Raw genomic sequence first — 27,889 nt, 5'->3', positions numbered from 1 at the left:
TACTCTTCTCCCTCCCATGACCACAACCATGATTGAATAAGGATCAACAAAACAAGAGGGATAAAACACTATAGTTATAGGATATGTCTTTGGTTGTCATTATTTTTCAAAAATCTTTTGGTTACATCCTATATGACAATGATTTAGACAAGACTCACAAAGGGAAAATGGAAATTAGACACTGAAACAATTGCTTGAAAACAGTGCTGTCAAAATAATCTTAGGTATACTTTATGAGGAAGAGTAACATCTTCAATATAGGTAAAATGAAACTACAGGTTTTGTGACTTTTTGCTTAAAATTGTTGCAAAGAAAACAAAATGATAGACTGCTGACATTAGTTGCAATTTTGTTGGTGACTAGGGTGGCTGAGTGGCGGGTGCAGGAGCTGTGCACCAGGTCGTCCCACAGGGTTATGCTGGTTTGAGTCACCTCTTTACCTCAAAATAAGATAATGTTAGGTATCTGGAGCCTCAGGCAGACCCAAAACCCTACCTGGGTGACGACCTAGCTGCTCCCAAACGGCCACTACCAAAAACATCTATGTCAGTCCAGGTCACAACCTACAAGACAAAAGCAGTCAGTGTCTTACTCCTTACTCAGCTTAGCTTGGAAAGGAACACCTGAGAGGCCTGCAGTCATCTTGGGTGTGACCGTGGGCTGGTTAGGCCACCATCTAGGTTGTACACAAAATTGGCCTCTTCTTGGTAATCATACATGAGGGGATTATCAATATATGCAGTAATTGTGACAACAGTAGTTAAAGGATTTTCACAGGGCATTGATTCACATGCCACTAGTGTTCCATACATTAATTAAATTTGGAAGTTTAGTCTTTATCATTTGATCACTACAATATGTAGTTACATCATTACCTTAGTTTGATTTTAAAGAAGCCAAACCACCTTGTATTTTATGTTTCACAGTGCAACTGCCTTACACATGTTTATATACAAAGTTGTGTAGAAAATGTTTTTTTAACTGTAACACAACTGATTTTAAATTACTCAAAAAATAAATAAAAATAAAGTCCATGATTTGTGCTTTAGCACCTAAAGGAAACCCTTGATAAAGTTGTCTGGCATACACATGGTGACCACGGCACTAATCCTCGCCCAAAGACTAAACACAAAGTGTTGGCATGTAAGGCAAACGCAAGTGAGACCTTCACGTAGGTATTATGTGACACGTGACAGTCCAGCTGCCTTGGCCACCTGTCCGTCTTGGCCAGCTAAAGCTATCAATATATAGAACATCTATCACAATGATAATTAAAAGCATACAAAAAGTCACAGCAATTCCAAAGGGTGTCACAATTTCTCCTGAGCCCTTGAAAAATTGGGATCCCTTTAGATTATTTAATAGGCCAAGGCGGACAGACTCACCACTTACACAGCAGCTCACATATAGGTGAACAAGGGTTTCCAAATGCAAGAGTTTAGAACTGGCCATGTACGGCAGTGTGTGTACTATGCACATGGACGCACACGTGCACACACACTCTCTGAGGCCGGAGTGTGGCCGTCAGGTACATAGAACACTCAGACCGTTGTGTCCTTTCTAGCCACTTAGTCAAAAGCGGTAACATTCACACTCCTTGTATCACACAGTTACACTCTTCTTTCCACTAGGCTGTTTGACAAACATCCGTGCCAGCTAGCAGCACCCTCACATTCGAGTTAACACTGTGGACATTGTTGTCCCAGTCACAATGCCTCACTGGCTACATAACTTAAACCAGGCATTACCTAGAACTGTTCAACCATCCACATACATGCCCAAAACCACCCCTGCCTGGTGGGAGCCGCCCCCCTGATCTCCCCACGGTTGAGGGGAGTGCAGTGCTGGGCTTCCTGTGACTGTGAATACGGTATCTTCATCGTCTTCCTCATCCTCTTCTTCCTCCTCAGGGGCATGCATGGGGGCGGTGAGTCAGGAGGCCTCATGTCTTCCACCACACAGGCCGCAAGCAACAGCACCCTGGTGACATGCTCGTAGTGGAAGATAGCACCACAAGCATGGCACCAACAAGGATAACAGGGTCAATCCCAGCCACCTCCGCCCACATGACTCATCTGCTGTGCCTCCAGGTCCCCCACACTCACATGGATGGTGTGCAAACTCTCCTTCTGCATCACTCATGCAGTGGTACAACATACACTGTGCACAAGTGATGCAAGTAAGCGTGTCGATGGCTGAACGCACACAATCTGGGGCATATTCGCAACTGCCTCGTGAATTTTTGTCATAGGTAAACATATCTTGGCAATGCTTGCAACGGGCCTTTATGGTCCTTTTGTTCTTATCCTTTTTTGGTAGTCTTCTGGTTGTAGGAACAGGTGGGACCATAGGTTGTGAAGGAGTTCCCCTACCAAGGTCTGGATTCTGATATTTCTTGATAGATGCAATGTCCCTCTTCTCTGGCTTTACTTCCACCACTGGATAGCTGTAGTGGTGGCGAGGGTTTTCTTCGAATTGGACATAAGAAGAAGGGTCTACAGTAACATTCGTTTTGTCTTGGTCTGGAGGGAGATCAAGAGGGTTTTCAGGCTTGTGATCATATTCTGGTTCTATTGGCTTGTCTGGGGGCTTGATATTGGGAGGCAAGGGAGGCTTGGGTCTCGGCAGAAAGGTGATGTGGTGCAAGTAATCATGGTGGTGGTTGGGGTGTGGGTGTGAGTGTGGATACGGTTGAGTCATCCCAGTCGTTGTGGCGGGTAGGTTAGGAGGGGTAGAAGACGTGTTTGTTGTGGAAATGCCAACTCCTCCCACTGACACAACCCCCCCCACCCCACTTCCTCCTCCTGGTGGTGGTGGTGGTGGATAGTGGTGGTGGTGGTGGTGATGGTGGTGGTGGTGGTAGTGAGAGGGGTGGGAGGGGTGGTCTGGGGTCTGGATGGGAGTTACGGTGGGTGTGTGACGGCTGCTGCTGGTGGTGACCGACCCCGATGACGACCGTGGGCCTTCTCTTTCCACTGGAGGAAGGTGGACCGTCTGCAAATCACCATCACTGTCAAGGTTATTTATTAATAACACGGCTTCTTGCTACACATGCTGAAAATATCTGGAGAACAAACTAAACAAAAATCAAACAAAAGATGCCATATTTGTCAAAATCATAAACAAAGGTAAAACTTAAATACTACTTTAACTTTGTGTTTGTCTACCATGTGCTGGATACAAATCAAAGTAATGTAGCGTGTACGATGGAAAGAAACGTCCCAGAAACATGGCCTGGGCTCAGTGTTAATGGCAAGGTGGGTACAAAACTGGGAGAAAGTAACACCAAATAAACAACAGACTACATGCAGGTTATAGGATTGGCTTCATGCTGAAAGGGACTGCCTGCTGAACAAAATAACTTATTTCTTTAGGGAAACCATATTTTTCATTATGTCAACCATGAAGCTTACATATTTTATAAAATTTATAAAGATGCATAATATATTTACTGAATATATTTATGTGGGGGCGGGTCTCTCCAATTTGGATATATATCATCAATGTGTTTAGTACTTAAAACTTCAAATAGAAATAATAAAACATTATGTCTTATTACAGGACAATGAAAGCAATGTCTAGAATTGCAATATTAAAAAAACTGACAAGCAACAAATGGAAATTCCTTCCATTAATACACAACACAATGGTGTTCCCTTCCCGGGAATGTGGTCCATGTTCCCAGATCCCTGCTCTCAGGAAGACAGTGTGTGTGTACGTGTGTGTGTTTGTGTATGTGTGTCAGCCTGCAACTAGTCTACTTCCACAACCCACCACCTCGAAGTGATGATACTTACCACAAATACTTTTTCTACATCGAGGCCATGGCGGTACGATGGCAAGTCATTGAGACCTGTAAAAGAAAGATACATCTTAGCCCTCTCTCTCTCTCTCTTTTGACAATGCACATGGCTTGACGTACACATGCCACATATACAGGAGTTTGTACAAAAGTTCAGAGAAAAACATGCTTTGTTTTTCAATGACCAGAGCTACCTGCAAACTCTTCATCTTAAACTTTGAGTTAAAAGAAGGAATGAATGCATGATAAATACAAAGTGAGACACTGTGCTCCTGCAAAATAAAATCTGAATATATTACATTATCAGAAAAAAATAAAGTTTTTCATTACACACACACACACACACACACACACACACACACACACACACACACACACACACACACACACACACACAAAATTGACTCTTAAAGTGTACCTAAACATCTCTACGGAAAAGACTCTCATTACTTACAAACACTCCATCTCCTCAAGCAACTCAGTATTCAAAGGCACATCCATCCTCTTAGAATCTAACATCGTGTATTTTGTTACTTCATTCTTAACTGTTCTCTCACACACCCTTCCACACTCCTCAACCAGCTGTCTTGATCACTCTTCTGAATCAGCCACCAGTGCAGCATCATCTGCAAACACTGGCTGATTCAGATTCCACTTTCTACAATCACCACACTCCAATTTCTACCTAACATTTTTTCATTCACCTCCATTACAACTTTCCCTACATGATACTAAACATCCAAAGAACTCACCAATAATCCAAAATTTGCAGCAAGAGGGGAGATAAAACGAAAGGCCCATCAGTAAAATAAATTTGTGAACAAACATCCACAAAGTACATTACATTTTTCAGCATGATATCTTATAATGATATCCCAAATAGCACAAGTCTAATATTTTCTAAGCAATGTGTACTGAAGCAGTCTTGACCATTACAATTAATACATATCCATTTCTCAGGTATAGGCATTAGCATGCTTAGGCTCACACTGGAAGGGTTCTGGATTTGAATTATGAGCCAAACAAAGATAAATTGGGTTTGTCTTGTTTTGCACCGAAGCTTTTGTTCACCTAGCCGTGGATAGTTATGGAATGTCAAATGAAAATTGTTATCTTGCCCTCCTGGAAAACCTAGACGACTAGCAGCACTGATCTCATGTGTACCTTAGACTTGCATGATGATAAGAATGGAGGAACAAATTGTGAAACTGCACTAGATAAAGAATACCCAAAGATGGAATTATCATGCTCAGAAAATGAATACGCTTAGAAGCTAAGTAAGTTCACAAGATCATGCAGACCTCTCAATATGGGAAAATAATAACAAATAAAAAGATGAAGGACAGACGTAAAGTAGGAAAACTGAAAAGAATGCATGGACAAGGTATCCTAGATGTACTCAAGTCATGGCTATCAGCAGAGGGAGAAGTGAGAATGTGAAGAGGAGGAGGAACAAACAATTATTTGTGAGGAGAGCAAGAGTAAGTGAAAAATGAAGCAAATAAGTGTTCTATAAGTGGAATAATGAAGTGAGAAAGTTAACAAAGGAGTGAGAATACATGACACTAATAATGAGGGAAGGATGATCTATGGCAGTGCTAAAAGAAGTGAAAAAAATCAAGTTAACGAGTGTGCTAAATGTGGAAAAGTAAGGTGAGGAAGTGAATGGCAGTATTAGCTGGCAGAAAGGTGGAGTATCTGTACTGACCCTCAACCAAGTCATCGAAAGCCATGCAGACGCCATTGTCAAAAGCTCTTGCATCGGCTGCTGTCTGAAATGTTAGTCCAAACTTCATGTCCCCAGTCTTCCAGTGGTGAAAGGTAGGCATCACTTTGTAGTACTCAAAGTCCTTCTTTATTGTACAACTGAGTACTACCTGCAAGGAAGAACAGCAAACTTTAGACACAATTCACTATGATTACTGCACCACTAAGCCCTTCTACCAGCAACAAGCTCTCACAAAATTCACTCATTAAAGTATAGCAAAGCACTGCCTTTTACAAAGACCAATACATCTAAGCTATAGACCTTTATGTATAGCTCCATTTTCATAGTGATAGGATAGGTACCAACTTGAAATACATGCATACATAAATACATACACATTTAATGGATAAAAGTACTAGCATGAGTTGTGTACAGAGTCATATGTAAGGTTCTGGTGGATGGACAGATGACTATTCACCTGTAACTGACAAATTATTCAGGATTATTCACTTTCAATACACACAAAGGCAAGGTAGGTGTGTATATGTACAGCTGCCACAGGTAGTGATGTCATAATGTCATTTCACAGTGTTTCAACAATCAACAGTATCAGACAACAGCTTCCATCAACCATACCCTTAACTACTCTTGGTCTTAATTAATTTCAATTCAATCTATACACATTATAATTTCACAGACTTTATGACATCACTACTTGGGGAACAGTGTAAGACTTAGACAAATGCTGCAGAAAGAGATGACGAGCATTTGTAATCCCAGAAAAAAGACACTTACAGTCTGATCTGATATTCTCTTCCCGTAGATGAGATATTCATGCTTGGAGTCATCAAGGTCGGGCTGGATGACGCGCTTCCTGACAGACACGTTGGAGAGGCCGCCCCCACCCATGGGCACCCAAAGACCTGTGCTGTCATCACGCATCATCACCTGAGCACGCACTCGAACCAAATAGTTGCCGCTGAAACAAAACCAAGTGTTAAAATGTGAGTGTGGGACTTACATGAGGTTGCATATTGTACTACAAACTCTGTGTATCTATTGGCCTATATGCTAGTGCTAACTAAATACTATAACTGCTTCCATAAAGAGCCATCACTGTTACAAGCAAAGTTAAAGTGAATGCTTGTCTTTGATACTTGATTTGTGTTGGCTATTACGATGGACCCAGTTGTATATTTGAACTTCTGTGAAAAAAAAGTGATTAATTAAATGCTTACATAAAAATAATAGACATGATACACTATTGGAAATTATTCATTATCTAGCTTTAAGGCACAATATGCTATACATTTCAAAACATTAGATAGATATTTGAGCCTTCAACACCACTAGGATGAGAAACTGAACACTAGGTAAGGTATCAGTGAGCAGAACCTTGATAACACATTAATATAACTCTCATGAACTTGTAAACATAAAATTAAGTACATTTGGGAACATCTATGCATCCTGGACCAGCCCAAGACTTCACCACACAACTGCTATCAAGACTTGTGGGCCGGGTCGCTGCAGGGGCTGGTCCGTGGCATGCAGTTAGGGGGCCTGTGGAGGAGTCAGGGAGGACACCAGTTGTGGTCCATGACAACTTATAAAACACACAGCTTCAGGAACAGGCATGCTTCAGCCTTATGACATCCTTCAAGCTTGCATCTTCACTTCAAACATTATACACAATACCTTACACTGAGAACCTCATTGGGGGTTTTGTGGGGACTGGGGAGGGCACAGCTCTCATCGATTCCCTCTGCTTACAAAAAAACAAAACAACTACGTAACATTCAATTTGTGCTGTTGAATCTGTGACTGTTTTGAGCTCTGACATCACCATCCTTGTTCTTATGAGACACAATCAAGTACCTTTTACCTTCTTAAGTCTTACAGTAAAAAAAATAATAAAATAAAATAAAAATGTAAAGAAAATAAAAGGTGTCCAAGATCGTACTAATTTGATAAGAGTGAGTAGAGTCGGTGCATATAAGTTAAAGGCTTAAATATATCCGAGGACCGCATTCTCAAACATTACTCCAACTTTATTTATTTAACGGGGTCTAATGTAAGTAGTTAGGGTTTTCAATGTCAGAGAGAGAGAGAGAGAGAGAGAGAGAGAGAGAGAGAGAGAGAGAGAGAGAGACGTCGGACTTATCATCGGAAACTTTTGAAAACAATTAAGAAGCTAAAGTGTCTCAGCATACGGCCCTTACTGGACAGCTGGAATCGGGGCAGGCAAGGCGAGGGAGCGAGGGAGGGGAGGAAGGAGGAGGGAGGGAAGTATTGTACAAAGTTAAGTCCTCAACACCACCAACCTTGCAGAAGAGGAGAGCCTAGACCAGCGAACCATTGCTGTCTTCCACAATCCGTGCTTCTTTCACTCACATTCGCAATACACACACGACTAGTCACGTTACATATTCCGCATAACACATGTACAATCTAACGCAAACATCACCAAACACGCCTGAGTACCACCAGTATTACAATATCGCGGTTGTAAGTCTCCACCACCAGTCCAGAATGAAGATTTATACGAGGCTTCTCTCTCACCGCACTATTTACAAAGACCAGAGGTGAATAACCGAGTCTTCAAGGGTGTTTTTCTTGATAATAATGAGAATATCTTGTTAATTTGCCACTAGAACCATAAAAAAAAACTGCCTTAAAAACACGTGCTATTTCAAGTAAAGCCTTTTGAGGTGGGGCACAGTGTTTCAAAATGCGCTCCTTTCTCCCTGTCAGCCCACGGAGGCTTCCCACACATGAAAGAAGGTCCGACTGGGGTAAACGCTGGCCCGGAAGTGCTTAGCCGGGAGAGGAAATACCCTGATACCTTGCGGGCGGAAGGAGGGAGGTGAAGGGGGACGGAGGAGTGGTGGTGATTGTGTGGTGACGGTGCGGCGAACAGATGCGTGGTGACTGATTACTACTACTACTACTACTACTACTACTAATAATAATAATAATAATAATAATAATAATGAGATAACAAGCTTTCACAGACCATAAGAGCGCGCCACATCAATAGTTTATTAGATCACTCCCTGCCAGCTTCCTCTCGCCAGTTCGCCGTTACTCAAAACCTCTCAAATCCCAAGCCGATGGTCGGTTACACGTCTTTATCAATGGAACTGTACGCTTAATTCTGCGTCTAACGGCAAGCTTCAGACCCTTACTCTAGGACCTGCATCAAAATTATAATTCACCATTGTAGCTTCGTTGTAAATTATCAGTGTGTCGTGCACTTAAAAATAATTAGCGTAAAAGAAATGTAAAAAGAGGCGTTTCTTGAGGGTGAAGCCTACTGAAGACATCCCAACACTTATTCAGAACTCATATTGACACCCTTTCATTTATTTATTGATTTATTTTATTTATTTTGTAAAGTGCTCATCAACTCCACCCAGAAGTGATGAAATCTACACCACATTGTATCTAAAGTTGGATGGCGTGGTGGTGGTGGTGGTAGTAGTAGTAGTAGTAGTAGTAGTAGTAGTAGTAGTAGTAGTAGTAGTAGTAGTAGTAGTAGTAGTAGTAGTAGTAGTAAGACAAATAACAATAATAATAATAATAATAATAATAATAATAATAATAATAATAATAATATGAGCGCAGCGCCTCAGTGAATCACTTATTGTTTCTTTTTTCCACCACTCCGTCACTCACTACTCAGGATGGAATTTGTGAATGGATGTAAGACTGCATGCCAATACGACTGCCTTCTGCTCCCCCGCCGGCCGACAAGTCTTACACTGTTGCCAGATCGCGTACATGTGTGACTAGCATACTATTCCTGCTCCTGGCCCAATAATCTCTCTCTCTCTCTCTCTCTCTCTCTCTCTCTCTCTCTCTCTCTCTCTCCAAACAACAAGTGTTCATGCTTTTTTCCACGGGGCCGCCGTGGTACAGTGGAACCATGCGTGCTTTGGGATCCGAGGGGTCTCCAAGCGCACGGGTTCGTATCCTATACACGGTCCGAGTGTAGGTTGGGGTTTCTCACTCGGGGTAACGGTTTCCTAGTGGGTGGGCTTTGAGATAGGGGGTACCCAAAAAATATCCCCTTTAGCCCATAAATTCCCGTGAAAAGCCCACATGGTATAAAAAAAAACTCAGAAAAGAAAACCAATATTATCACACACACACACACACACACACACACACACACGAGCATTAAAGTGTATCAGGATCCAAGCACGTCTCACTGACATGTTTTGAAGGCGCCACTACGCAGACGAGAATGATAAAGAAAAACAACTCAAGGAACTGGAAATTCATATGAAAATCACCCACCGTAATGCTTTTGGAGAGAGAGAGAGAGAGAGAGAGAGAGAGAGAGAGAGAGAGAGAGAGAGAGCCAAAATAATGTAATACGACAATACTGCCAGACAAAATCTCTAGTGCTTTCTTGAATGAGAGACTCGAGAGATAAGATAGTGGCAGGAGGAGGAGGAGGAGGAGGAGAGAGGGAGTGGTATGGTGCAGGGTGTAGGGTAGAACGACAGGCCTCAGGAAGTGCTCCATTTTTAGCGTTATGATCAGCACCCCTCCCACTAAAGGGGTGTCCTGACTGGCTGACAGAGGCCGAGCGAGTGACGGAGTGAGTGAATGGTGGTGGTGGTGGTGGGGTGTTGTTGATGTAATGACTATATCCTGTTGCTTCCTCACTGTACCATTGCTCCTACTATCGCTGGCCGCCACACACACACACACACACACACACACACACACACACACACACACACACACACACACACACACTGGCGGCACATTATACTAAAGGGGGATTTCCAACTAAACCTAACGGTGAACTCAGTCAGTCATGGCCACGCTGAGCTAAACAAGTCCCTGAGAGCTGTGAGTGAGTCTGCCCCGACACACACACACACACACGGGGATGTTCTCAAGACAGAGGTACACATAATAAAGAAGTAAATACAGGCAGCTGACATCACTCCTCTCAAACGCTGTGTGTGTGTGTGTGTGTGTGTGTGTGTGTGTGTGTGTTGGGGGATGGGCAGGGGGAGGAGCAAGGCCATCGCCATCACCACCACCACCACCCCCTCGTGTTGTCAGAGTATGGTGGTGTGTGATGAGGTTGCTTTGTCTTGGGTACGTGGAATGATACGGAGTAGATAAGGAGGAGGAGGAGGAGGAGGAGGAGGAGGAGGAGGAGGAGGAGGAGGAGGAGGAGGAGGAGGAGGAGGAGGAGGCTGTATTTGGTTGGAGGCAGACGACGAGAAGCCAAGTGGTGATGGTGGTAGAGGGGGAATGGAATGGGGGGATGGGGGGGCTGGCAGAGAAGAGGAGGTAGTGGGGGGAGGGGTCTGAGGAGGTCGGGAAGAATTCCATTCATTCACCAGTCGACGGGGAGGAGGGTGTGTCTGCCTGTGTCTCTTCCCCCCCCTCCCTTTCCTCTCACTGCTCACATGCCCTCCTCCTCCTCCCTCGCTGCCCAGGTAAGACATATTTTGGGACACCGCGGACCATGTTACCTGACAGAGGGAGAGAGGGAGAGGAAAGGAGAGCGGGTAGAAGAGTTGTGACGAGAGAGGGAGGGAGAGACTGAGGACATCTTTACATCTTTACTCTCTCTTTCTGCCATTTCAACCCACACACGCTACTCTCTCTCTCTCTCTCTCTCTCTCTCTCTCTCTCTCTCTCTCTCTTTTCAGCACCATGACGCGTTTCCATATTCATTCTGCTTACTATTTGGTGATTTTATACACCTTTACAAACTTATGCTGGGGAAGTGACTTTGGCCATTAACCTTCTGACCACCATAGACTCTTCCTAAGGTCAATAAAATGGTCTAATCGTACACATATCTAAAGGTAAAAAAGAAAAAAGTCCCAGTACTGAAGAGGTTAAAGTTAGTTCAGGTTAGGTTTTACACTGCGTTAGGTTAAGGTTAGGTTAGGTTCAGTCTAGTCTACTTCAACCTCCACTGCGACTTTCTGACCCACAATGCGTCGTTTGGTTTCACTTTCTTCGCTCTTCCTCTCACTGACTGGCCTTGTTATCTCTCCTTCCCCAATGATAGTAGTCTTTGTTCGTGTGTGTGTGTGTGTGTGTGTGTGTGTGTGTGTGTGTGTGTGTGTGTGTGTGTGTGTGTGTGTGTGTGTGATCCAAACTGACACCTCCCTCGCGTGGTGCTTATGAGTCACTGAGATGGAGGCAAGGAGAGAGTGAAAAGAGGAGTGGTCGAGGAGGAGGAGGAAGAGGAGTGACGCTGCTTTGTCAAATTGAGGTGAAAATCGAGACAAAAGGTAAATCTGGCTGCTTTCACCACCACCACCACCACCACCAGTGCAACCCAAGAAAGGGACACAGTGATGATGGGGTTAATTTAGCTGAGAGAGAGAGAGAGAGAGAGAGAGAGAGAGAGAGAGAGAGAGAGAGAGAGAGAGAGAGAGAGAGAGAGAGAGAGAGAGAGAGAGATGCACTCATTCACACACACAGGGCACCTCCAGTCAATGAATGAGTGGAAAATATTAGCTTCTATGACCTTCCACTTCAATTCTTCTCTTCATTCCTTTCTTTCCTTCCTTGTTTCTTTCACTTCCTTCTTTCTCACATATCTATATCCTGAGCACACACACACACACACACACACACACACACACACACACACACACACACACACATCTCCCTTTTCTTCACACCATCTGCCCCTCATCTTTCAAAACTGACGTGGTAATAGAGTAGAGCGTTTTAGAAAAGACTTGTTAAGAAGGAAGTTTTAATGATATTTTTTTTATATTCCTGACATATTAACATTTACTAACACACACACACACACACACACACACACACACACACACACACACACACACACACACACACACACACACACACTCTTGAGAACCTACCAAGTTATGTGTGGCCTTGAAGAACACTCATAGCGTTGGAAAAGGCTGTAGTTGAATTTACACGACTTTTAAAGGACCTCCTCATGGTTTCAGTGACAGATTAACATTTTTATACGATCAACAGGAGAAACTCTTAGAAAAATCCAGCTAATATTATCTGTAGCCTTGGAAAACAGTCATGACTAGAGATTAGAGGGTTTCATAATACCATCCCGTAAATCACACGAACAGGCGCCTCAGTAGATCGAGATAAGGCTTGAGAGAGAGAGAGAGAGAGAGAGAGAGAGAGAGAGAGAGAGAGAGAGAGAGAGAGAGAGAGCGTTCTTTCTGGCTGCCCACTCCTGCATTACCGCACCGGATGTGACGCCCCCGCCCCCCCACATCCCACCACCGCCCACGCCCGCACCTAAATCCCTATCACCAGAGAGAGAGAGAGAGAGAGAGAGAGAGAGAGAGAGAGAGAGCCCACTCCTTCTCAAGTACCTGACTTAAAATTTACTCCGGAAAAGTGTCGGGTAACGTTTGAGGAGGAGGAGGAGGAGGAGGAGGAGGAGGAGGAGGAGGAGGAGGAGGAGGAGGAGGAGGAAAGGAAGTAATAGTTTTACAGTTTACGGAAGATGAAGAAGAGAAAACACAATAACTGATGAGAGAGAGAGAGAGAGAGAGAGAGAGAGAGAGAGAGAGAGAGAGAGAGAGAGAGAGAGAGAGAGAGAAAACAACAACCGGAAGCGAGAGGAAGTGACCAGGTTCCATCCAGTGACTGACCCCTGGGAACAGCGCTGATTTCGACCCCCGCCCGTCACTGAACAAACCCGTCTCGTTCCCACTCCTCCCTGTGAATCAGCGCGACACGGAGAAACAAAGAGACAACCGGGACTAGAATATTTCAGAGACGTACGCAAATAAACACAATCCCAGCAGTAGCAGCAGTAATAGTAGTAGTAGTAGCAAGGGAACTAGGAAATAAGTGGGCCTTTTTTAAAATTTACTCTTGTCCTTGGTCAGTTTTCCCTCTTACAGTAGTAGTAGTAGTAGTAGTAGTAGTAGTAGTAGTAGTAGTAGTAGTAGTAGTAGTAGTAGAAGAATCAACAGTAATACCAAAATAAAGATACACGGCTACACATAGGTAACCAGATAGACAAACACAGATAAATAGACAATAACAAGAAGTTAATTAATGAAAGTGAAGAAACGGAAAGAGGAGGAGGAGGAGGAGGATGGGAGGAGTAGATGCGGGTACTAGAATCAAGAAGAGGTGGGTCGGGAGGGAGGGGAAGGAGGGAAAGGGGTGAAGGAGTCTGTCATGAGAAGAGGGCGAGGAGACAGGGACGAGGACAGGGTGAGGGGTAAGGGGAGGGCCGGACAGGGAAGGGGATAAGCAAAACCGTTGGCGTTGATGGCTGTGGGGTGTCCATGGGGGAGAGGGAATGGAGAAATGGGGGGGTGTGGGGTGACATGGGGTTCCGTTCCCACGCCCAACCGGAAGCTGGTAGATCCTGGCGGCGGAAGGGCCCATGTGACTAGAACCCCGTGACACACACACACACACACACACACACACACACACACACACACACACACACACACACACACCGCGTAGTGTAGTGGTTAGCACGCTCGACTCACAATCGAGAGAGCCGGGTTCGAGTCCCGGCGCGGCGAGGCAAATGGGCAAGCCTCTTAATGTGTAGCCCTGTTCACCTAGCAGTAAATAGGTACGGGATGTAACTCGAGGGGTTGTGGCCTCGCTTCCCGGTGTGTGGAGTGTGTTGTGGTCTCAGTCCTACCCGAAGATCGGTCTATGAGCTCTGAGCTCGCTCCGTAATGGGGAAGACTGGCTGGATGACCAGCAGGCGACCGTGGTGGTGGTGGTGAATCTCACACTCACACTCACACTCTCTCACACACACACACACACACACACACACACACACAGGATGCTCAGGGTGGTGTGGTAAGTTAAATAGTAAAAAAAAATCGCAGCATTGTAACACTCAAATCAATGTCAAGTATGATAAGATACGACGAACACCACATTTGTATCACCATGACGTCTGATACAAACAATAAGTGGAATGGCACCTCAGTAGGGCCTTCCTCCTTTTTTTTCTATAATTTTCTTTCCTCCGTTTTCTGTTTGTAATCATTAACCTCTTCAATACCATGACACGCTTCCATATTCACTCTGGTGACTATTTGGTGATTTTATACAGCTTCAGAAACTTATGTGGGGGGATTAGAATAGTGAAGACTGTGGCCATTTTATCATCTGACCTCTACAGACCTCGCTAATGTCAATAAAATCGTCTAATCATACCCCAAACTCGAGGTAAAAAAGCATCCCAGTACTGAAGGGGTTGACCAGAGCCTCACTTACAACAAACGATCAAAAACCATACCACAAACATGACGTCAAATCATAATGTAAACAAATAAAAAAAAAAAGTAAAGCAAACAATACACAACTCTCTCTCTCTCTCTCTCTCTCTCTCTCTCTCTCTCTCTCAAAGACCCATATTCTCAAACACTTCAACACAGCACCTCCATTATTTCCAAAGGGCTCTAGTTGAAGTGACACGGGTTTTGAAGGATGTTTATGCAATTCTAGTGACACGTTAACAAGTTTTTTGCATTACAAACTTGAAAATACTCTTTAAAATTCGGCTAATCGTCTTTGTAATCTTTGAAAGTGGTCGAAATGAGAAAGGGAAGCGTTTCTGAATATGGCACTAGGACACTTGAGAACAGCATCCCAGCAAAGCCTTGAGCAGGTGAATGGAAGGCTAGCTATGGTCAGGCCACTTCTATTCACAACACACGAGATAAGCTTCACGGACACACCACACACAACCTCGTGGTAAAGGGCGTGACAAACACTCCACGTGACTTCCACTGGACACGCCTCCAGCCCCTCTCGCCCTCACAGCGTGGCCAGACAAGGGGGACAATCTCTGGTGGTGAGAGGTTTGCACGTACTAGTACCTCTCACTCTTCTCTCCCTTCTCTGCCTCCCGTCACTTACCAGAAGCTCTGTTCAACATCACTCACCATCTTACTGACTAACTGACTGACTGACTGTCCATCTCCATTTCTTTCCTCTTACTATTATTACTACCATCATTCTGACTGACTGACTAACTATCTCCACTTCTTTCTCCTCTGTTACTTCTACCATTACCATACTGATTGACTGACTGACTGACCACCTCCTCTTTCTTCTCCTTCATCATTACTACTAAGCCACCACAATCACCATCACCATCGCCACTATAGTTTACGCTATACATATTTGATTCACATTCGATTTCCCAAGTATATAATCTCTCTCTCTCTCTCTCTCTCTCTCTCTCTCTCTCTCTCTCTCTCTCTCTGACACTACTAATACTCTTTCTCAACTTCGGGATTACGGAACCGGAAAAGTTTATCTACAAAAATAAGTTTCAAAACAATATTCATTTATCACGCGTGGAAAAACCCAAAGCCATGAATCACTGGTGTTTGTCAGAGTGTTTCCGCTGAGACAACCCTCCGCTGTTGACGAGCACCGGTGTGATAAGCCTGGAGTGAGTGAGTGAATGGCCACCGGTGTTCAATGAGTGAATGAGTTAGGGACGTATTCAGAGACACTTTACACTCTCACCATGACTATTTTCTAAGGCCACAGAGATGACTGGTCGGGTTCCAAAGAAGAGTATTTTCTTTTAATAACGCAGAAATCACAGTCATTTGTCATTATAACCATTAAAAACATACTGAAAAACATGTGTACTTTTGGCTATAGAATCTTTTAACCCCTTCAGTACCATGACGCGTTTTCCTATTCATTGTGGTTACTATTTAGTGATTTTAGACATCTTCAGATCCTTATGTTGGGATTAAAATAGTCAAGACTCTAGCCATTAATCTTCTCACCTCCATAGACTCTTCCCAGTCAATAAAATCGTCTTATCATAACCACAACTCATGATAGAAATGTGTTCCAGTACTGAAGGGGTAAAAACAGTGGAATTGCATCGTGGAAGTGTTTTAACCCCTTCAGTACTGGAACACATTTCTATCATGAGTTGTGGTTATGATTAGACGATTTTATTGACATTAGGAAGAGTCTATGGAGGTGAGAAGATTAATGGTTAGTCTTCACTATTTTAATCCCAACATAAGGATCTGAAGCTGGGTGAGGTTCTTCTAACACAGACCAGTATTGTGTTGAAGTTATTTACTGTCTATTTACCAACTTTCTGTATTGCTGGATCATTCAAACTTGCAATGCCCTGTTTTTTTACACACACACACACACACACACACACACACACACACACACACACACACACACACACACACACACACGACTTTATCTACAACTGTAACAATGTTTATATATCAATTCAATTTTAAATACCTGGCATCAACAAAGATATGCCTACATGAAACTACGGATGAAAGATAATTTTTCTACAACTGCCAATAATAAATACAAAACAAAAGCACAACACAATACAAAACCATATAAAAAATACAACAGAACCAAAACTCGTGACTGCAACTTTACACCAACTTTCAAGCAATCAGGCGTCAGCAAAAACCTTTACAAGAAACCATAGGCGACTAATCCACAACTGCCAATATTGAGACACCAAGCACTGTAGCACACAACACACCACCACACTGCCTGCAACAGAACCCGACTCGTGTGGCAGTACTGAACATCTGAATAGAAGGTCAGTGAGCCAGCGTGACGCATCGTGTGACAGAGTGAGGGAGGTCTGAAATGTGAACCTCTGGGAGTGTGTAATGTGTGTGCGAGGCGAGGAGAGGGAAACAGACCAGTATTCATATTTCAGAAACGCTTTGCTCTCTCACCACGACTGTTTCTCAAGGCCACATAAATAATCAGCCGAGTTCTCTAGTGTTTGTCCTATTAATAACGTAGACGTCTTGGTAATCTGTCTTGATAATCTGTCACTACAATCAAGGAAATATTCTTAAAAATCTGTGTCACTTCAACTTGACTTTAGATTGTAATAGTAGAAGAGGTGCAACGTAGAAGTGATTCCGAATATCTTGCACAGTACGAAAGCGTGAGTGTGAGGAGGCTGAGTGATAAGAGTTGTGAGAGGAGAGTGTAAGAGAGCTGTGAGAGGAGGGAGTGAGGGAGAGTGAGAGAGGGGACGAGTAGACAGGGAGGATTGGCAAAAAGAGAGAGAGAGAGGAGTTTCAAGGAAAAATGTTAATACAGATTAGATTTGTATTTGTCACTGTCAGGCAAATACTGTTCACTGATGGTAGTAGTAGTAGTAGTAGTAGTAGTAGTAGTAGTAGTAGTAGTAGTAGTAGTAGTAGTAGTAGTAGTAATAATAATAATAATAATAATAATAATAATAATAATAATAATAATAATAATAATAATAATAATAATAATAATAATAATGTCTTGCAAGTTGAAAAAAGTATATTGTGCTACATTCTCTCTCTCTCTCTCTCTCTCTCTCTCTCTCTCTCTCACACAAATCGTTCTGCCATGGCTGTTAAATCTTCACCCTTATGATCCTTCAGTGGCAGTCCAGCAAAGCAACCACAGCACAGCACAACCCAGTATACAGCACACAGCACACGGCCCGGCACATACCCAACACAGGCCGGCACACACACCAACAAACGTGAGACACACACCACACTACACAGCGACAATGGACTGTACCCCCAGCTTAACACAGATGAATGAAAGGGAGGCGTCAGTTAATTCAATTTTGCTGACACCAAATAAGTGTCTTTAGTTGAGGTGTTCTGCCACTCCTTCCTTCATCGTGTGTGTGTGTGTGTGTGTGTGTGTGTGTGTGTGTGTGTGTGTGTGTGTGTGTGTGTGTGTGTGTGTGTGTGGCAAGAGAGGCGTGGCACCAGCACTGCAATCCACAAAACACTGACACCAAACATCTGCCGTCACAAATCACATCTTTCGTCACAATGCACAATCGGAAATGCCCCGAGAGATGACAGCTGGAGGGACGGAGGGCGGGCAAGAAGGCTGCTACTGCTATACGTGCGAGAGCCCCGGCCAGACTGTCACTGTTCTGCATACCAAGGATAATTAAGGATACAAGTCGAGTACAAATGTTCCTAATTTCACAGGCACTTGATACACGTGTCTCAGTGTAATAGGGGTGTATAACCAGCGTCTTGTGTACGTCATGTCCTGTATTTTGAAAGGATAAAGCTTCACACGGATATTTTTCTAAAGTTACAGATAGAAAGTCAATTTCATATGGTTGTTTCTTCCGTACATAATGTATAATTCTTATCCAACTATTACTACAATCATGGAAGTGTCTGTGTAGCTCCTGTCCTGTATTTTAAAATGATACAGCCTCACACGGACATTTTTTCTAACGTTACAGATATTGTCTATTTCATATGGCTGTTTCTTCAATACATAATGCATAATTCTTATCAAACTGTTACTACATAGATGAAAGCGTCTCGTGTAGCTGTTCTTTTATTTTGGAACGATACAACCTCACACGGACATTTCTTCTAACGTCACATAAGTCAGTTTCCCATGGCTGTTTCTTCCGTCACTACAATCATGAAAGTATCTTGTGTAACTCTTGTCCCGCATTTTTAAAACTTTCTGCCGCTCATCCACGCTATTTCTTAACCACAGTTATGAATAGACGGTTTGTTATCGCTGTTTTCCCACTTCATAATGAACAATGACTAAACTGTAGCTGGTATCACGAAAGTATCTCCTGTAAGTTCTCCTAATATTTTGAAATCTTCTGGCCTTTGATCCGGACTATTTATCTAATCTTACAGAAGAAAAGTCCGGTTCTCTTGGCTGTTCTGCCCCTTAAGATGCACAAACTTTTACTAAAAACATGAAATTATCCTTGAAAACCTCACACAACTTAGAACAGCCGACACAAGACGCTTTTCCTAACTTGCTGGGTTAAACTTGCCGTGATGTTAACTCAGCCCATCGCTTCCCTTCAGGTTGGTGACATCAGCATATAGGAGAGCATAGTAGTGCATGGATGTGCTGACCAGTGCTGAGTGGGCTTCTCTGGCGACTAGTCAAACATTTATTGGGCCTTCAGGTGGTAATAGGTAACTGGGTTTCCTACAAAGATTGCCATGTGTACACCCGATGGCTCCTTGCAGCTTGCAGCTTCCCTGTCTTGTCCTCTTCTCTTACTTTATTTGAGATTATGAACTTGAGAACATGGTGTAATTGAAATGAGTCGCAGTGTAAACAAACAGCAGTACTTTTGATTAATGGATATATTTGTTAATATTCTTTATATTCGTTATCATTATTTGGAAACGGATGTCCAACCCTCTCAGGAAATTTTTAATATTATCATTATCATATCACGACCGCGCGCGCGCGAGTGTGTGTGTTTGTGTGTGTAATTTACCTCGGTCATCTGCTGGTCACCCAGCCAGTTTTCCCCATTACGGAGCGAGCTCATAGACCGGTCTTCGGGTAGGACTGAGACCACATCACACACAACACACACCAGGAAAGCGAGGCCACAACCCCTCGAGTTACATCCCGTACCTATTTACTGCTAGGTGAACAGGGGCGACACATTAAGAGGCTTGTCCATTTGCCTCGCCGCTTTCCGGGACTCGAACCCGGGCCTCTCGATTGAGTCGAGTGTGCTAACCACTACACTACGCGGTGTAATATATATATATATATATATATATATATATATATATATATATATATATATATATATATATTAGTAGTAGTATCTTAGCACTTGTGGTTTAATTTCTATGTGTGTGTGTGTGTGTGTGTGTGTGTGTGTGTGTGTGTGTGTGTGTGTGTGTGTGTGTGTGTGTGTGTGTGTGTGTTTCACTGTTTGATCTGCTGCAGTCTCTGACGAGACAGCCAGACGTTACCCTACGGAACGAGCTCAGAGCTCATCATTTCCGATCTTCGGATAGGCCTGAGACCAGGCACACACACCACACCAGGACAACAAGGTCACAACTCGGTTTACATCCCGTACCTACTCACTGCTAGGTGAACAGGGGCTACACGTGAAAGGAGACACACCCAAATATTTCCACCCGGCCAGGGAATCAAACCCCGGTCCTCTGGCTTGTGTGTGTGTGTGTGTGTGTGTGTGTGTGTGTGTGTGTGTGTGTGTGTGTGTGTGTGTGTGTGTGTGTGTGTGTGTGTGTCCCTCCTATGTACAGTATATACCTAACAAAACCAGTCTTTACATAACATTATCAGCCGCTCAAAGTCAACGCTCCAATTACTCTACACAGTTCCCGAGATCTGGCCACAGCGTACGTACAAGGCCAGTGTCGACCTGGCACAGCACGGCCAGGTACTGATAGCCAGGCGTGCATTGGTATAAGACACAGCATTAAGCCCTTCACTACTTTGACACGTTTTCATGTTAATTCTGCTTGCTATTTGGTGATTTTATACAGCTTCAGAAACTTGTGTGGGGATTAAAATAGTGAAGACTGTGACCATTAATCATCTGACCTCCATACACTCTTCTTAATCTAATGAATAATCACCTCATTTTATACAAAACTCATGACAAAAATGCGTCCCAGTACTGAAGGAGTTAATAACAGTGCTGTTCATGTTTCACGAGTATTAGAAGTATTAACAGTCCCTTCAGTACAGTTCTTGCATATATTAATGAGAGAGAGAGAGAGAGAGAGAGAGAGAGAGAGAGAGAGAGAGAGAGAGAGAGAGAGAGAGAGAGAGAGAGAGAGAGAAAGGGATGATATCAACTTAATTACAACTGTTATGTATAAATAAGTCAATAAAACCTTTTCTTGACTATCTGGCTACTAAAAACACTCTCTCTCTCTCTCTCTCTCTCTCTCTCTCTCTCTGTCAGCATCCAACCAGTCCATTCCCTTATAAAGCAATGTAAAGTGATGGATTTCCCCAGTAAAGGCTACACTATCATCTTTCTCCCTTCTCTTCTTTTCCTCGTGTCTCCTGGCGTGGTTTGGATGGCAGGGTGTGGGAGGGTGTGGCGGGGCGAGATGCTGTTAAATGGCTACTAATAACATTGTGTCCTAGTTTTCCTATTCTGTATATACCTCATGTCAACTCCCACGTCCTTCTTATTCAATATTACGACGTGGTGTGTTTCTACGAGCATGATTTTGTTAGGTAACGTGAAAGGAGAGTAAATCAACGTGTGAATTTACCACACTACAATATATTCTAGTGACAGGACATCGCAGCGAAGTGAAAAAATGGTTAACTTGAGAGAATTAGCAGAATAATACGTTCTCCATAACAGGTTCTGGTGTAAATATTAAAAATCGCCTTTATTCTGTCGTCAATACTACAACCAGGGGTACCAATGTCACATAAGCTACAATAATAAATAAACATGTAAATAAATAGATAAATAAACATAAATGACTCCAGTAGTGTTTATAGTCAATTTTCTGGTTTGAATGATACGAAAAGCGCCTTTATTCTGTCGCCAATACTAGAACCAGGAGTATCAACATGTCACATAAGCTACAATAATAAATAAACATGTAAATAAACATATAAATAAACATATATGAGTCCAGTAGTGTTTGATATGAGTCCACAAATGTTTATACTCAAATTCTAGTTTGAATGATAAGAAAAACGCCTTCATTATGTCGCCAAAACTACAACCAGGAGTACCAACATGTCACATAAGCTGCAATAATAAATAAACATGTAAATAAATATATAAACATGAGTCCAATAGTGTTTATACTCAAATTCTGGTTTGAATGATAAGAAAAACGCCTTCCTTCTGTCATCAATACTAGCAAAACGTGTACCAAGAAATCATGACCACAACACGAGCAGTAAGTGAATAAATAAATATATACGCAATGAACATTCACCATTCACCGAACCTCACATCCACAACTCCCGCAGTGTTTGTACCCAAGTTCAGGTTTGAATGATAAAAGCGCCTTCATCTAGCCGACATTACCCACAACACGTTAACTGGCAGAGATATTACTGGATGAAGCAAAAACCCGCTGCATCAAGTCACCTTAATATACACTACGACTCATTCATAAAATTATAAGAGTTCACCAAACTGACACCTCAAGGTAGAGAACGCGGCTGCCAGACGTACACAGACGAGCCACACCTCACAACACAACACAGGCAGGCAAGCACCAAGATGATAATGCCCTTCCCACTGCCACTTTGCTCTCAAAATGTTACGGTTCCAGTTTGGCTTTCAATAAATGGCCCGGTGCATCATTAGAGTTATGGAATAGTTATTTCAAAGCTTTCTTTCTCTTTCAATCCTTGAGATTTAATTTCTCCATTTGTTTATGCGATGATAATGCCCTTTGCTGCCACTTTGCTCTCTAAATGTTATGGTTCCAGTTTGGCTTTCAATAAATGGCCCGGTGCATCATTAGAGAGTTATGGAGTAGTTATTTCAAAAGCTTTTTTTTTTCAATGCTTGCAGTTTTGTGCTTATATTATAATAATGTCCCCTCCTGCCACTTTGCTCTCAAAATGTTATGGTTTCAGCTTGGCTTTCACTAAATGGTCCGATGCATCACTAAAGAGTTATGGAGTAGTTATTTCAGCTTTTTTTTCAACGCTCAAGTTTAATTTTCGTATATCTTTATGATAATGTCCCCTACTGCCACTTTGCTCTCAAAATGGTATGCTTCCAGCTTGGCTGTCACTAAATGGTCTTATTATCTCTAGAGAGCTATGGGAGTACTTACTTCAAAGCCTCTTCCTTCCTTTAATGCTTATAGTTTTATGTGATAATAATGCGGGCCTTACTGCCACTTTGCTCTCACAATGTTATGGTTCCAACTTATCCTTCACTAAATGGTCCAGTGCATCACTAAGAGTTATGGGAGTAGATATTTCAGAGCCTTTTTTCAATGCTAGTAGTTTAATTTCTGCAAATGTTTATGTTCGCACTTGACTCTTTCGTAGTTATGGTCTGTAGTTCAGCTTAAGCTTGCCTAAGTGCTCCCGTGCGCCATTTTCAACTAAAATGAGTAATAGTGTAGTTAGTTTAAACATTTCAGACTGCAGCTTAACTTATGTATAATAAATTAGTAACTTTTTCTGCTTAACCCTTTCAATGTTTATATATGACCTTAACTAAATAGACAATAGCTACAGAAGAGTAATGGAATATATATATATATATATATATATATATATATATATATATATATATATATATATATATATATATATATATATATGTTAGTAGGTACAATATCTTAGCACTTGTGGTTTAATTTTACGTTTTTCTTGCTACTTAACACGTAGTATATTATCAATTCTATTTTGATTAAGCAATGACTGTAAAGGAGTATTGGAATAGATAAGTTTACACATTTTATCGCCTATAGTCTAACTTCTGCACAATATAAGACGTGTAGTTTCTATTCTCACGTAATGTTTTATAATGTTATGGTTCCTGTTTAATCTAGCTTGGTCTATTGCATCACTAAGAGCAACAATTAGTAATGGAGTGGTTAGTTTCAACGTTTCTGCGCCTGTAGTTTAATTTCTGTATAATATGTTTCTATTCCCACCTAATTCAGTGAATGTTGTGGTTCTTGAACTCAGTATGGCCTGATGTCTCACTCCAGGCAAGGAGAGTAACAAAGTAAGTAATTTTAGTCTTTTAATGCCTGTAGTTTCATTTCTGGACAATAAAATACTTTCATGGGTCTCCAATGAAGGACTGTTATGGCGCAAATATCAGAGGAAGAGTTAATGTCTAAATACTGAATAGAAGATGTGCAGAGCAGATGAATGTGATGTCTGCTTCACTGACTCACTGACAACCTGATCTGCGTCTAAACATGAGAAGCATTAAGACTTATCATATACGTGCTAAGTTATAATAATAAAAGTTTATACAAAATCCCAATAAAACCCAAAACACATGTCTCCTGAATAGAATGGACCGAATCTCCTGACAGTGAGCTTAAACATGCCCAAGTGTGAGATGACGATGATAAAGATGAACCTTGAACCCCACGTTATAACCTCCATCATTCACCAAACCACCAATTCATTCTTGTTTAGCATTTTTCAACACACACACACACACACACACACACACACACACACACACACACACACACACACAATTCCAAAGGAAAAAAATAGGATTGAAGTCATTTCTTTTAAGGGAAGAGAGAAGACGAAAAAAATAAAATGTAATAAATAAAACTAATCATTGACTGGTGGCGATTCTGATGTGGTATTTCTTCCAAACACACAAAAATAAGATAAATATATAAACCGTGAGAATCAGCCATCCCCCAAGAATGTTTACAAATGGTTTAGACAAAGTCGTGTTGCTGGTGCCTGTGTTGACCAAGACGCGTCATCTACTGCAGACTGACATACAAAGAGAACACCGACTAATTTCTTCCCCTATGTTACTTCGAGAGAGAGAGAGAGAGAGAGAGAGAGAGAGAGAGAGAGAGAGAGAGAGAGAGAGACAGAGACAGACAGACAGACAGACAGACAGACAGACAGACACAGACACAGACACAGACACAGACACAGACACACACACACACCGGTAGCTGTGGTTAGAGCGCTGGCTTCACAAGCCAGAGGACCGGGGTTCGATTCCCCAGCCGGGTGGAGATATTTGGGTGTGTCTCCTTTCACGTGTAGCCCCTGTTCACCTAGCAGTGAGTAGGTACGGGATGTAAATCGAGGAGTTGTGACCTTGTTGTCCCGGTGTGTGGTGTGTGCCTGGTCTCAGGCCTATCCGAAGATCGGAAATAATGAGCTCTGAGCTCGCTCCGTAGGGTAACGTCTGGCTGTCTCGTCAGAGACTGCAGCAGCTCAAACAGTGAAACACACACACACACACACACACACACACACACACACACACACACACACACACACACACACACACACACACGTGGCATGTAATATTCCTAGTAGTAGTGGTGGTGGTGGTGGTGGTGGTGGTGGTGGTGGTGGTGGTAGTAGTAGTAGTAGTATCAGCAGCTTATGGCGACACTACAAAGAGGAGAAATATCTTGTAGTAGTAATAAGCAGCCGCAGCAATAGTACCATCACTACCACCACTACCATCACTACTGCTTCTCCTACTCATGGCAGCAAAATAACATATGAGTTTGATCAAAATATTGCTTGCTTGCTCTCTCTCTCTCTCTCTCTCTCTCTCTCTCTCTCTCTCTCTCTCTCTCTCACACACACACACAAGGAATAGTGAGGATGGGAGTGGAGGGCACACATGATCAATAAGTGGTGGGTGAGAGCTTGTTCTTTCCCGGGCACCAGTACTGAAGACCAGCCCTCACTGCGCCATTCACAACTACTGACTCAACCTTCACCTGCCCCGTGCCCCACCCCGCCCCGCCCAGCCTTGTACCTCCGCTATCAAACACACCACCATCACTATTACCACGATTATTTCACTATGATGGGCATGAAGACGGTTCGGCATTGAATAGGTCTCACTGTGGTTAAGCAAGCAAAGGTTTATGGAGGAGGAAGACAAATCGTGCTTATCATTCTTCATACGCATTAGATAGTCTTCAATTAATATCTGTAACTTGCGGATAAGGCATGCAAAGACGATAGAAAAATGTATTACTTTTGATACGTTGTGGTGTTATTTAATATCTCTATATCACACACACACACACACACACACACACACACACACACACACACACACACACACACACAAGAAAAAATCACAACGCCCTTAAAAATGTACAGTGCAGCACCCCGAGAGGGTTCACTCACACAGTAGGAGGGGCAGCATTGAGTTTCATTGAGATATCGTTCACGGTAAACCCCGGGGCTGACGCGGCTTGAGGGAGAGGGGCCGACCGTTCATAGCGCTGGGGCGAGATTTATCAATGGGCGGGCTGGCCGGCTGGTGGTGGTGGTGGTGGTGGCCTCCCGGGGTCCCTTATCCACGGAGGGCCACCAAATTAATGAATGAACGCCCCCTAGACCTGACACTGTGACTCTTCTTTCACCACAGCACGCCCTTAGCTTCCTCCCTGAATGCACTGTCAATACACTAAGCCAGTCACCAACTACAGTCCACCATAGCAGAATGAAGGCATCAATTCTCTCACCGCGAGTCGCTAGGGCTTGTCACCGCCACAAAAACGCACACACACACGCACACACACACCACTAGGGTCGACACCACAGGCCACATCGGGGCAAAAACATGACACTCAACACTGCCCTAAGCATGCACGAGGCGCAAAGGAAACACCATGGCACTTCACAACACTCTGGGATGAATGAGTGAAGAAAGACAGGATCGGTTTGACACTTACGAGGTGCAACACAGGAGGGGAGAGATGACTGAGGGGAAAGTGGGAAAACTGTACTTACTGTGTGGTCCGCGAGGGCGATGAGGCTCTCAGTGGGAAATGCATTGTTAACTTTATACATTACAAAGCTCAGTCTTGGCTATAACCTTCGTGTGCCACCAATAACTATACAGAGACACCGCTTTGTGGGCAACTGCAAGTGACAATACGGGTGTGTAACATGTACCGAATTCCGGCTTTTTAATACGAATGCACGTCATACGATGATTCTGGCGTATAAATCACTTCACTCACTGCCACCGAACATTTACCAACAAAGCGACGTCCCCAGAATCTTTGCGAGAGAAAATGGAGGCTCGATGAGGCGACCACCACCAATGTTTTAATCATCATTTTCACTAGATTTAAGCCGTTTTTCATGGTTTACATTGGATATACTTACTCATCATTTCCCTCTGTCATGTTTTATATAGTACAGGTGGCTATTTTGGCGTTTTATTGCCCTCTTGATGCACATTTTCATTGTAACTAAACTTCATGGAAACACCCAAACACAACAACCACGATCTGTAGTCACTCGCGCAGGCCGCCTCGCGCAATCCAAAACTAGTCCCACACAAAACTCCCTCTTTTCTCCGACTACCACTGGATAACCACACCAATTGTACTACTTTCACATTATTCAGGAGTGGAAGGTGGCTGGATCATCTCCCCCTGTGAGTGTACTTAGAGGCAAGGACTGCGGCGGAGGAACACACAGTCGCCTGCCGCTTGCCACTCTGCACTACAATTTTCTGAATGCCACTGACCTTCGCTGCTTTCCAGATACGTTCGGTCGGGGCTCGTTTCTCTCTGTTACACGTATATCATTAGCGTAACTTTGTGCAAGGCTGGTTGGATGCCGTAATGTTCTTAGTTGGACTGGAAAAACTATATGTGTGTTAATATTGAATTTACGTGTGTATTTATGGCAGCATTTGGCATTCGAAGATAGAGGGAGTCGTCACTTTACATGAGCGAAAATTACTCTTTAGGCACCTGTACGCTTGTCTTCCTTTAGTTCAACTCAATGATGGCAGGACATTGATGGCGGGACACCGTATTCGCCTTCCTGCCTTAGCTCTACACTCCCCTGAATGTAAACCTGTGCTCTGTCCACGCCAAAAC

General features: G+C 43.1%; 1 protein-coding gene across 8 annotated transcripts in view; it reads right to left on the bottom strand.

Moving 5' to 3' along the window:
- Nucleotides 1-74: 74 nt before the first annotated feature.
- Nucleotides 75-27,889, bottom strand: part of LOC123507265 (sprouty-related, EVH1 domain-containing protein 1-like) — a 27,846-nt gene continuing 31 nt past the window's right edge. The window contains exons 1-5 of one of the 8 annotated variants that reach the window (XM_045260036.1): nucleotides 27,165-27,889; nucleotides 6,306-6,489; nucleotides 5,511-5,679; nucleotides 3,798-3,853; nucleotides 75-2,994 (exon numbers count right to left, since the gene is read on the bottom strand). The exon at nucleotides 27,165-27,889 is cut by the window's right edge and continues 31 nt beyond it. In XM_045260036.1, coding sequence (XP_045115971.1) covers nucleotides 1,933-2,994; nucleotides 3,798-3,853; nucleotides 5,511-5,679; nucleotides 6,306-6,489; nucleotides 27,165-27,184 — 1,491 coding nt within the window. In that variant the 5' untranslated portion in view covers nucleotides 27,185-27,889 and the 3' untranslated portion in view covers nucleotides 75-1,932. Of the gene's footprint in view, nucleotides 2,995-3,797; nucleotides 3,854-5,510; nucleotides 5,680-6,305; nucleotides 6,490-6,959; nucleotides 7,273-7,834; nucleotides 8,440-9,188; nucleotides 9,311-17,894; nucleotides 18,249-26,174; nucleotides 26,687-26,783; nucleotides 27,118-27,164 lie in introns of those variants that run through there. The other 7 variants (XM_045260033.1, XM_045260035.1, XM_045260038.1 and 4 more) reach the window with 7 other exon arrangements.

This window comes from Portunus trituberculatus, chromosome 21, assembly GCF_017591435.1.
Source record: "Portunus trituberculatus isolate SZX2019 chromosome 21, ASM1759143v1, whole genome shotgun sequence".
Classification (NCBI taxonomy): Eukaryota; Metazoa; Arthropoda; class Malacostraca; order Decapoda; family Portunidae; genus Portunus; species Portunus trituberculatus.
This window is presented reverse-complemented; position numbering and strand designations above follow the sequence as displayed.